Here is a 12,689-nt window from a genome sequence, read left to right as displayed (position 1 = left end):
TATGGACCAAAGTAGGCAATTCAATTATTTTATCAATGGAAAATAAGAAAAATATTTTCTAAGAAAAACTAGAATTTTTCTTTGAAGCCAATTTAAAATTTGAAAATATTATAAAAAAGAGAGGGATAAATACGATGTCTACTTCTTTATGTTTAGATCAAAAATAATTTCATTCAACCCCCAGAGTGTGGTTCAAGTGATAATGCGGGCTGCGAAAATGCCTCTCACGAGATCAAGTGTTCAAACCCTCCCGAATTCATTTCCGTCCCTGAATTCCTGAAATTTACCTTCCTTTAGAGTTGTGGGGTTAGCTTCAAGAGGCACGAGATTAGTCACGTGAACCGTAAAACGGACACGTGGAAACCCAGTGCGTAATCCAAAAAAACAAAATTTTATTAATAAAAATGGAATAAAATCAAGAGGAATGGAATTGAATTTTGCTTGATTTCATTGCCGCCTCTTCAAATCTTCATTCCACTTCTTTCCAACCTCATTCCATTCCACAAAGCAAACATGTTAATGAATTATAACCACTGCTAATAGTTGTTAAATTTAACAGGACTGGCATGGATTTAGATTGGAAGGAAAAAAGAATTCCTTCAACAATTTGCAGCAGTCTGATCAGCAGACACAACTGAGAGAACCAAAGGGAAGAAAGTGCATGTGCTTAAATAACAAATATTTACAAACTCATTATTGAGTAGAAGCCAAAGCATAATTCAAAGTGTTGGCACACCAAGGAAATTCTATAACCTAGTAAATGATAAAAGGTGTAAAAAAGGCTTGGGCAGCATCACCAAATATTTGAGGAAGACCAATTAACTCGAACAAATTTTAGGTCGAGTTAAAATCTAACAGTGTACAGGTCTGTTGTAAACAGGGGGCAAAGAAGGGCAATTTTCATTCATCTTGGCATATGGCTCGATTGTGTTATACTGGGGAAATTCCATTTGATACTCACCCAGAATTTGGCAAAATGGGATCTGGTCATCCTCATTGTTGCACCAACTTGGCAGGCGGGTTTTGTTGTTCTCAAAAATTCTAAGCATGTATGCATCTCGAATCTGTGTGAAACAATAAAGCCAAGTCAAATAGTTGTCATCAAATAGGGACTGTCCCTCCAGATTTGAATTTAAGTCGTAAAGTACACTGCATTTAACACTTACAGTGAACTCAGTTACTTGAATTGAGCTAGAAACAGGGCCAAATATTCCTGCCTCTTTGTACATTTCAAGGATAAAGGCAACACATGTTGTAGATTTCCCATCACTGTATACCCATTCATCTTGCTCTGGAATGGCAAGCAAATGATCAAAGCTAATGCCACGCCTTTCAGTCTCGGCTAAAATTCCAACCAAGTCCAGGCCCTGAAGAAAAACAAACAGGTGAAAAATGTGACATCAAGTAATATGTAAAGAAAAAAGCTAAGAAAATTCAGAACGGTACATGAGAAATTTCATACAAGTTCAAAGCATTCTTTCAATAACAGCTCAAATATCCAGCAATTTTAAAAATTGCAAGTATCTACGTGTATTCAAAATCCTAGTGACTACTACAACTCACAGGCTTAAGTAGGTGCTATCCGTAAGAACATACACTGTCCTTTATTGCTCAAAGTTTGACTTGTTCTGACTCCAATTTTGCATTGGATAAAATCAACTGTGATCTATTAGATTCCCATGTGATCTCATAATATTGATCTTGCAAGGGTCAAAGAATGCACAGCAGAAGAGTTCGTAATGGTTCATCAAAATAACATTGCCATGGCATGTAAAGATGAAATTTCAAAAAACAATTACCAATTATTCTGCCCCCAAAAATTATTCTCAGTGGTACGAACTGATGGAAGGCGGAGAGACTGAAAGAGGGTTTTGCACCCACCAAGAATGATGAGATCTTCTTGCATGATCATAAAGAAAGCTCAATGATACAGATTTATTTTGATTATCTTTTCAAGAACCTCAGTAGCAACCTTCTAAAATACAAACAGAAAAATATAATCTACAAATCCAGGGCTAAAACCAACACAATGATTTCCCACAAGATGTAAATTTGGATGCTACAACATTGACTCAGCTAAAATGTCACATCGACACTGACTAAAATTGAATGTTAGATGAATTCAATCAGAAAAAGGAAAGCAGAATAAACAGTTCCATGTTACAGCTCTAGTTTATATTAATCCCAACTAAAAGTAAAATGATGAACTCTTCATTGAATTTGGTTAAAAGGGAAAAAAGTGAACAATGGAATAAGGTCCAATACCTCAGTACCAAGGCGCTTATTTAGAGCTTCATTCCACATATTCGCAGCATATGCTGGCTGCACTCTAGTCCACATAGACATGACAGAAATGACCTGCAAACATTACACAAGAATCTTGCGAAAATCCGCACGATCCATCCTATACTCATAATTTATAATTGAAAATATGATGCAGTGCACGCAAGTTGACCCACAAATTGTCTGCAATAGTTGTGCTTGGCATACGTCACGATTTTATACACTTTCACATGCACATTGCAAGCATGTGTTGCCTGTGTGCACACATGCATGCACATTGGACTGTGCAAACCTCTCACATGTTATGAAAGAGCTATCATGCCACAGCAATGCCCAAAAGGAAAACCATGTCTAATGATCCTGTGTCAGCTAAAGTATTAGCCGTAGGCGTTTGGCAAAGGAAGTAAACCCAGAACTCTTTAACAAGTAATGCACCAAAATTTTCATGCCAAGCTCAGTGCTTGATGGAAAAGAAACATAATTCAGATTTTATAATTTATAACCTAACAAAAAGAATGTTCAGCTGAAATGAATACCAAGTGAGCATCGAGAGGAGGTGGATAGTTGTCGGCTATGGTGTCAATCCAACTGAATATCATATTGTGATAACCATATGGCTTGCCTGACATGCTCCGAGCATACTCCCATGCTGCAGTATTGTTAAATTTTGCCCGCAGCTCAGGATGCAGAGGAAGCAAAGCTATATGTGGATTAGAATTGTCCTCAAGAGCCAAATCCCACCATTCATCCCAAGGAAGAACCACAATAATTTCTTCACCCTACAACATGAACAATACATGACAAGAAACCTTACACATATTTTTCAAGCAAGCGTGCTGCAACAGCAGTGCAGTGACAATTAAAGTGCTAAAAAAAATGAAGAAAATACTGCAATACTTTCAACATGATATTTGTTTCTTTTACAAGTATGATGTTCAATGTTCAGACTGCTAAAGAATAGAGAAATGCCACACAACATCCTCAACATAATTGTCAATTAAAAAAATCCATTACAGTACTTCTGTATCCAACCAAAAAAAGGACATTGAACCCAAAAATAAATAAATAAATCAGCAATTTGACTCTTCTAGGTTTCAAAGTTACTTTTCACTCACATGCACAGCAATGGCAGGCAAACTTGAAATTGACTCTCCTTAATCCAGCAAAAATTTGATGGCCTAAATGTCTCCGCAAGTGTTGGGACATAAATAAGTTGTGCAATGTCGCTATACTTCCTGATATACTTGTGCTTCTTTTCCAAATACCAGTCGCTCGACATCTTCAGAGTTTAGACTACTTATCCACTCAAGTTTGAATAGAGCATACATCGTTCAGAGTGGCAAAAAGCCCAGTTAGGTCTAGGTCTGGGCATGGCTAGAGTCTGGAACTGTGGGATTCTTTGGAACTACTTATGGAAAGTTTTTTTGTGGAAAAAAAAAAATACTTATCCAAAAAATTATTTATCTAAAAGTAATTCGAGATTACTTACTATTAGCACTTCTTCAAATAGGTACTTTTTTCAGAAAAAATACTTCTTCAAAAAATACTTATTTTCCTTTCAAAAAAAGCAATTTTGAAAAAGAACTTTTTGAAATAGTACTTATTTAAGTGTAAACCAAACACTACTTATTGATAGCTAACACAAGTACTCAATTCAAGTACTTGTGTCTAGCTGTGTGGATTTTATTTTGGGACATACATTTTGTACTTGCACCATGGACTGTGTTTTGAGTCAAATATGTATATTGGATTTGGGTTTGAATTTGATTTGAGCTCAAATGCATTTCGATTGGGCTCAATTTTCTAATTTAACTAGGCCTTCAATATGTTCGGATTTGTAATTGGTTTAACATTGACATTAATTGTAACTCAAGTCAAGCCTAAAGCTAATTTAATGTAATTTGCAATTTGTGTTGTCAAAATATGAGCTTTGGGCCTCTCAATTCAATATTTAAAATTTTTCATTTTAAAATATTTCATATTTTATAGTTTAAAATATGAATTTTTTTATTGCAGAGTAAAAATAAAAAGAGTCAAAATTAAATATAATGGGCAAAATGCTGGTCAATGCCACCATAGGACAAGTGGCAAAAAAATATTGTGATAAAATGTTTTAAACTACAATAAACTTTCATAAACAAAATAGGGAGTTTACACCATCCCTAGCAACCTATCCACATTACCGAATTCCTTTTTCGATTCTTTTTTTCAATTGAAGTTTGAAGACTTGTGAAAAAAGTGATCAACGCTATTTTCTGTAGTTCAAACAACACAATTTCCACCCCATCCCAACAACAACACACCCAAAAAATAAAAAAGAGAAAAATTTTCTCCATTATCCCCATCTCTCTTCTCACTGAGACCCTGTGAAACTGAACCACATTAAGAACTATGATTAACTAGGATTCTGGGCACAGTTGCTGGCTCGACAAATTAAAATTTCAAGAACATACCCAGATCTCCAAAACTCGTAATAAATATGAAAAGGTAAAAGAGCATGATGCAACTATATACCAGCTGTGCTTCTTAAAAATTTATACAGAGAGAAAAGAAGGACAAAAACAGAAAGTCAGGAGGAAGAGAAGAACCACGAGATAAGTGTGTTTATGACCAAAGAACAACTTACAGATTGTAGAGAACTTGTACCTTCCAAATCATATAAACTCAAAAAAATATTTTTATGGGTAATGGAACCATGTAGGTTCTTCTAAGCTCTTAACTAAACATCAATAGGGGAAAGGGAAAAAAAATACAAAAATATACAAATGTAACATAAAAAATCCAACAATATGCAAATATAACACAGCCTCCTGAAGATAACAAGAACCATTGCTACTAAAAGGAAATAAAAATATGCAATTCTTGAAACCAAAACTTTAACTTCTTCTGATTTAAATTTTAATCTTTAAACTAAGAAATTGTCACTTGCATACCTTTTCATTCTCGTGTCCTGATTCACCAACCCAAAGATCGCCCATTTCATCTTTCAGGCAAACTGCCGTGTGACCAGCAAATGATCCAGTTACCCATTTTTCTAATGTCTCAAAACCGCCCCAACGACCACGGATCTTCGACAATGCCAAAAAATCGCCAGAATGAACATCTTCAGGATTGATAGTTGCACGCCAAGGCTGTGGACGTCTTTCAAATGATGCACCCATGTGCTCCCTCAGAAAATCAATATTAGCATTCTGACCCCAGGCAGAATTCGAAAAGAGAGGCAATACATCCACTAAAGAAAGCAACGTCCTCAGAATTCCTGACGGCATAAGAAATACAGAGATTCCATGCCTTTTTACCTGCTCAATGGTCACTGAAAATGTCAACTTTATCTTCTGAAGCAATCAAACATAAAATCCAAATGAACAAAAACAAACTGAAGCATACATATTCCAACTCTGCAGGTTCTTCCCAAGATCCAAGATCTAATTTATGTTCATGAGCAGAGAAATAGTAATCCCAAGTAACTCTATAGGGTGTTGCAAAAACATACAGATCCATACATGTCCAGCTGTGGGCTGCAGATGTCTGTGGAAGGAAAAAAAACTGGGGGAATAAGGCTTGAAACCATATCATAGCAAGCAAACAAATACAAGGTATCAGATCAAACAAGAGCACACAAAGTATCCGATAAGTTAACACATGAAATTATTTAAACCAATTACTTAGTAATAGTTAATAAATCTCATTCATATTTTATAGGGGGGAAAAAAAATTATATTTTTGTATGCGCTTTTCCAACCCTCTGAAGATAAAAGTATAACCTCACAGAGAGGGGGAGGGGGGTGCATGCCTGAATGATATGTCAACATGACCTGTCTCAAGTGAAACAGTTACACTGCGATGTTCTAAAATCTAAGTCAATCAGCTTACATGTTTCTTTATCAAGCTAGCTTCTACCTATTTTATGCACTTTATGGGTTAAGCCATATGCGCAAGTTTGGTAAACAAATCAATCAAAAAGATTTAAGAGCTACGAAAGGAGTCAGGAAGAGCAGAAAACACACTCTTGGCCTTCCTTCCGCAAAAGGCTTCCTTCCCCTCTTAGACAGCATTCAGTCTCCAAAGAGAGCAGAAAATGCAACTCTTAACCTTCTGTTCAGCAGTTTTGAGAAAGGCTACTTCTGCATGCCTCAACTCTCTAGCTCTTGGGGCTTCTCTTGTTCAGCTACTGATGCAAGGACTCCTCAACAGCAAGTTCCGCTCAGCTAGAGGTGGGTTTGAAGTTTTGGAGACTTCTTAGATCCTACCTAGCACCTTCTTAGATTGGATGAAGAAGATGGAGGACTATTTAGACTGGTATGTCATATAAGGGAGGAGAAAGTTTAATTTACCTTACCAATATTGGTAAAATGTTCAACAAAACCACCAACACTGAGGGGAGGCCCCCATCACTCAATGGGAGATCATGATAAATGGATTGAAGGAGAAGTATCCTCCCTCCTGTAGGAATCAGTTAATTGGACAACTCTTGACCATAAACCAACCTCAGCTATGAGTAGTTATACGGATGCTTATGCTTCGTAGTGGATTTGCACAAGATAAATGCCACTCAGTGACTAGGTTTTTAATGGTCTTAAGAGGCAATTACGAGACAGTGAGTTGTATTTTCCTAAGACTGTTAAGGATGTCTACCAAAAGTTCCTTGCCAAAGAGAAGTACTTGAAGGCTACTTTTGTAGGAATTCATTCAAGCAAGTCAGAACAAACTAGGACTTTTGCACACTCTAGATCTCCTTCATGGTGCAGTTGAGTACTCTAGAGATGAGAATGAGATAATTGATGGCATTGAGAATTTAGACACAGCAAAGGGGATCTGATCAGATAACCTGTGACAGATTACGTAGATAAATGGATCAAATTACCAGAAAATAACAATTCTTATCTGATTCATTTAAATGAAAATTAACATCAATTCAGTTTGGATAATACATGGAAAATAGTAAATGATCCCCCAATGGTATAACATGAGGAGTACGTAACTCTTAAAGAATAAAATTTTCCACTACAAGAAGTGGGCTAGAACTTTATGCATGCTCCAAACTTCCAACTCCCTATTTTCAAGTTTCACAAGGATAGCTGCAATTTTATTTCAAATATTTATACCATTTTTCTTTTTAGATAAAGAAAAGAGCAGTTACAAGGTAATTTTGGAAGGGCATTGAACACCTTTAAAATGTGAGTAATCAGCAGCTGTTAGCAGGGAAACTCCATTGTAGGTCAGAGATTCTGCATGCAAGTTATCTCCTGCTATAATAGATCTGTTGACTAATTTCTCAATGTTGTCCCAGATGAGTTTTCTTGTGAGCTGCCACTGATATTCAGCATGCCGTCAATTTGATTACAAGTTCCAATTACCTAATCTTCCCCACCATAAGTTGAGTTAGAAGGAGCATTCTAAATTGAATAGACAAGTAAAAGAGCTCTTGAAATAGAGCTCTATGAGGCATCTCTTGTGATTTATCTCATGTGCTGTACCAGCCCTTATAAGAACTTGGAGGATGTGCATAGATAGTAGAATCATTAATAAAATTATCATCAAGTATAGGCTTCCATATCTAGGCTTGAGGACATGCCTGATACTCTAGTTGGTAGCGCAAGATTGATCACCAGATAACATCCAATAAAAATTAGACACAAAAGAGATGAGTGAAGACCCTGAATGGTTTATTTGAGTTGTTGGTCATGCCCTGTGTCCTTTCAACATCCCTAGAACTTTGATGAGGCCCTTGGTGGTCTATTTTGATAATATACAATTCCATGGTAGGATCATGAAGGAGCATTTACGTACATTATTTTCAGGGTTTTTGTCACTGTGAAAAGAAGCCAAGTTATAACCTCAAGAAATGCACTTTCTTGAAGTTCAGAGTGCTAATGTGCTCTTTTTGTGCATGGTAGTTGATCCTGAAAAGACTAGACCCATTGGAGAGTCCCATGAGCCTAGGATTTTCTAATAGAAAAAGAAGAGGTTTCACTAATAGATTAAGAATTTGCATAAAGGAGAATAAGACGTCTCCCTATAAAAATTTGGAACAAACCAAAAGGAAAATATAAAAACAACAAAAGAAAGAGAAGGAAAACAACCATCATAGGATTATTTCTGAGATCTGTAGTTGTGACGACTTGGCTACTTTCTATAAGCAGTTTATTTGGGGTTTGGGCACTATTTTGGCTCCCATCACTAATTACCATATGAAGGGGGGTGGGGGGGAAGCTTTTAGAAAGATTTGTGGATTGTTGACCCAAGTAGCATTTTTAATGAGAAACTCCCGAGTACAAACACAAGACCAAAACACATGATAAAGAGTTTTATGTTGATATAAGGATTTTATGTTGATATAAGGATCCCTTCATCATTTGATGCACAATCTTCTATCGTAGGAGTTTGTTGTACATTCTGATCACTGACTTGCCAATATTAAAGTTCATAGAAATATTTGAGTGCTACTATGGTATCAAATTTTGGTAATTCTACCAATATTTCTGTTGAAACTTTGGATTTTGGGGAAGTTCAAAATAAAAATGTGCTTCAATTTCCTTTCTGAAAAATTTTTGGGCGAAATTTTGAAAATTCTGGCTGAAATTTAGGAAACTTAAAAGAAAACTTAAAAACAAGGAAAAACAAGGAGCAAATTTTGGTTTTTTTTTTTTAAAACAAATTTCACAAGTGTCTATTTTAATATTTCCCAAAGTTTCATTCACAAATTCCCAGAATTAATTACAAGTTCGTGGTGTCTTTTTAAATGAAAATTTTACTCCCCGAGTGCTACTTGGTTGGGTAGAGTTCCCTAATGAGTATATCTTTTTTTCTTAAACATAGTTCCGATATTGAGAATAAGGTATCTAATGGCATTAGCAGAGTTGTAATCCTGCTTCATGTCATGAGTGCCAGGGTCATACGATTTGAGAACTTGAACGATGGGAGTTATGCTTGCCCTGATTCTAGACTCATTTTTCAGCAACTGAGGGTAAGCATAGAAAGTATCTTGACTTTCTCATCCATGAAGGTTACATATTCACAGGCACTAGAGTACCCATTCCTTACAGTTCTTTCAGGAATTTCCCAGTTTGGGAGTTGCATGCCAGTGGATTTGCTTGTTATTTGGGTAGAGATAAAAACATTGCCTTAGTTGAGGAGGGATTCTATTAACCTTCTTTAAAAAAGGATCTAATTAGGATAACCTCCCACCGTCATGCCTATCAGCCAATTAATCTAGGCACGGTACTGATTTTATACTTAGAAGGGCAGCCCAGTGAAAGCTCCTGCGTATGCGGGGTCCGGAGAAGGGGCAGACCACAATAACTGATTTTATACCTCTCTTCCTCATTTTGTCTTTGCTACAATTGATCAGTTCTCCAAATAGCACATTTTATCCAGTGTAGTAAGACCTCTAACACATCACATATAATTAAATTGCTTCTTCAGGGAGGTTTGTTCAAAACAAGATGGCTCATTGAGTTCCATGTGTCTTATAGGAACTTCAAGATTGTTAGTTAGAAGATAATTTAAAAATGTGCAATGCTAATTTGATGTTTTCTTCTACTTGCCATCCCCAAATTGATGGTCATAGTTTGGATCATTTACTTACATGTGTAGTAGAAGAAAAACAAGCCAATTGGAGCTTAGTGCTACATATTGTTTACTTTGCTTATAATAACTTTATGAGTCTGTCAGTGGGTAAGATTCCTTTTGAGTTTATATTTGACTAGAAAACCCATGCACCCATTGAACTTGTTCTTTTACCACCAGATTCTCATGTTTCTAAGAAGAGTCTTTTATTTGCCACATGCATGCTAAACCTGCATAATTAATGTGGATTATAAACTTGCTACTAACGAACATCATAGGGTTAGATAATTTAATGCAGATTATAGTCTCCTGATTCACACTAGACTTAAATGCTAAACCATAAATTTCTTGAAAACACTTCATGCTTGTGCCATTGGCCCACTCCTTGCCATTCGGAAACCTGGACCTAATAAATATTAGTGTGATTGCCTTACCATACGATCATTTGTCCTGTTTCTAATGTGGAGGATTGACACCTCATTGGGTCGCTTTGATCTTCCCACCTTTTCTGCAATTCCTTAAGCACCACCTACTTCTCAGACATGGATATGCCCGAGGCTATCATGGGTTATAGATATATTGTTCCTCCTTAAAGTGGTTTTTGGCGATATTTGGTTAGTGGAGAGGCTGAACCACTTCAGACTGACTGACGACAATGTTCGTGAGAGGACTCCAAAGCTTGTTGTCAAAATCTCCATAGTGAAATCACTCTTAGCCAAAGGTGTATGATGGAGGACAGACCCAGACCTACCTTATGCGTAGACTTAGAATTCCAGGATTCATATGTTAAATTCACAACTTCATTGGTTTTTTATTTATTTTGTACTTTTCGGGATTGATTTTTACATGTGTTTTTAGTTAACTGAAGGATGTTTAAATAAAGGGTGGTTAATTTTCAGTTAGCAATTTGATATTAATCTGCATTTTCCCTCATGTGTCTTTATCCCTTCTCCATTACTGCAAAATCCTTCTCATTCTTCTTCCTTCGTCCTTCTTCCTTCTTCTTCTTCTACTTCCCCACTTCTTCCCATTCTCTTTCTTCTTTATCTCTCTTCTCTCTCATATCCCAGCTGTCCTACATCATTAACTCTAGCAACTTGTTAGAAGAAGGACCGTAACTAAATTATACAAGCATCGGAACAAGACAAACATGATTTGAGCATTTCAACAATTCGGATGTAGGGGCAAAGCGCAAACCGTGAGATAGATAACGCCACCGCCCAAGCCGTGTTCGCTGCTGCGATTGCCCTCGGTAAACTCGATCCAAGCTCGGTTGTCGTAAAAGCAAGCCCCTTTCCAGTCTATTGATCCATTGTCCGGAGTCAGCGACCCAATGTAAGAAGGCAGCAAATCAACAGCGCTGTGAAGAGTGTTAAGGACAGGCCACGATATCTGACGCGGCAGAACCGGGAGCACGTCCTTCGCCCTAAAAGGCACCTTCAGAGCGCGCCCAAAGTCCAAGCCTAACCCTAACCCGAAAAGGCACAATAGCCCCAAGACGAGGCCACGATGGAACAGTGCCATGGATCGCGCGCCTTCTCGATGCAACTCAGAATGAACAATTGAGTTGCAGAGAAAGAAACCCTAGCAAGAGATGGCGGCACCGAGAGGAATGCCGGGGATGGGAAGGCCGTGATCCATCTGAGACGATCGGAGATAGGGGTAGAGCCAGAGGAGGGAAAGACGATGCTCTCTTGACTTTGTTAGTTGACGGAGGAGTCTCTGTGCGTACGCTTTCAAACGTTTTGAACCTCAAATGAAGCTGCACACTTTGTGGATTTCGTATCTTGTGGGGAATAGCTGAAAGGTTTGGCTCCATTCCAATAATTGCAATTTTATTTGAAAATTATAAAGGGCAACTTATTCACAACCTTATGAAAACTAACATGGAAATTTATTGAAAATTAGTCAAATTTATAAGTTAGTTTTTTGTGAGAAAAAAAAAACTACACTTAAATGCGTCCATGTTGATAATCAGTTCAAGTTTAGGAAAAAATAATAATAATTTATATAAAATTTTAAACGAGATTAAAAATATTCTCATAAAATGATATTTCTGTTAGGATTTGTGTTATTCCAAGAGAGGAGGTGAATTGGTTATTTAAAAAAAAATTAGGTCAAACTATTTAACCGATCCACCATCTTTATCAAATTTGAATTCAAAGCATGTGCAACAATCACAACAATATAAATATAACCATACGCGTGCAGAAATTTAAAGAGAGTAAGGATAGAGAAAATGACACCGTGATTTATAAGGTTCGACTATACCCATCTATGCCCTTGCCTTAAGACAACCACTTGAGGATTTCCACTATCCTTCTCCTTTCAACCAAAGCAGAGTTGCCACTACAATTTGCTTCTTCACAAGGAGAAGCTACCTTTACAACCCTCCTTCACTCGGGCGGAAATACCTGTAATCTCTCCTTGTAGGCAGAGATACCTCTCTAAGCGATATACCCCCGCTTGGCATGATTCAAACCCGAATCGCAAAATAACGAATGGAAATAAAAGTTTTGTGTAAAATGGATGCTCTTTCAAGAGCTGATACGTACAAATAAAGAACTTTTCTAATGCACTCTCAAATGATAAGAATGAAGCTCAATAGAGTTGGAAATGATTTGCTCAAATGGACTTTTGAAATGATTAAGAGAAGTGAGCTTTGATGTGAGAAAAGTGAATATAAAATAAGCTCAACGATTCAATAGTATTTCAAGATAGATCAAAAGTTTTTCTCCAAAAGTGTTTTCAAAAATAAGAGTAAGAGAACTTCAAAATGATATGAAAATGTGTTTCAAGAATGCTCATGAATCAACAGATGTTCAAGGCTGCTTTCA

At 36.8% G+C, this 12,689-nt stretch overlaps 1 protein-coding gene across 1 annotated transcript; it reads right to left on the bottom strand.

The window, feature by feature from the left end:
• Window positions 1-546: 546 nt before the first annotated feature.
• On the bottom strand, window positions 547-11,674 carry LOC131144140 (uncharacterized). The gene is made up of 7 exons (XM_058092561.1): window positions 11,050-11,674; window positions 5,671-5,811; window positions 5,217-5,582; window positions 2,820-3,062; window positions 2,266-2,358; window positions 1,167-1,367; window positions 547-1,064 (listed from the first exon to the last, which is right to left on the bottom strand). The coding sequence occupies exons 1-7, from the start codon at window positions 11,374-11,376 to the stop codon at window positions 852-854; spliced, it is 1,584 nt and encodes a 527-aa protein (XP_057948544.1). The 5' UTR covers window positions 11,377-11,674; the 3' UTR covers window positions 547-851.
• Window positions 11,675-12,689: the final 1,015 nt, after the last annotated feature.

The sequence above is a fragment of the Malania oleifera genome, chromosome 12, assembly GCF_029873635.1.
Source record: "Malania oleifera isolate guangnan ecotype guangnan chromosome 12, ASM2987363v1, whole genome shotgun sequence".
NCBI lineage: Eukaryota > Viridiplantae > Streptophyta > Magnoliopsida > Santalales > Ximeniaceae > Malania > Malania oleifera.
This window is presented reverse-complemented; position numbering and strand designations above follow the sequence as displayed.

Bases quoted from the DNA above. Each gene is read 5' to 3' on its own strand.
- LOC131144140 (XM_058092561.1), bottom strand. From the start codon at position 11,376: ATGGCACTGTTCCATCGTGGCCTCGTCTTGGGGCTATTGTGCCTTTTC. The intron at 5,583-5,670 runs GTATGCTTCAGT...ACCATTGAGCAG, and splicing joins AACCTGCAGAGTTGGAATAT to GTAAAAAGGCATGGAATCTC. The intron at 2,359-2,819 runs GTATTCATTTCA...TAATGTTTGCAG, and splicing joins CTCCTCTCGATGCTCACTTG to GTCATTTCTGTCATGTCTAT.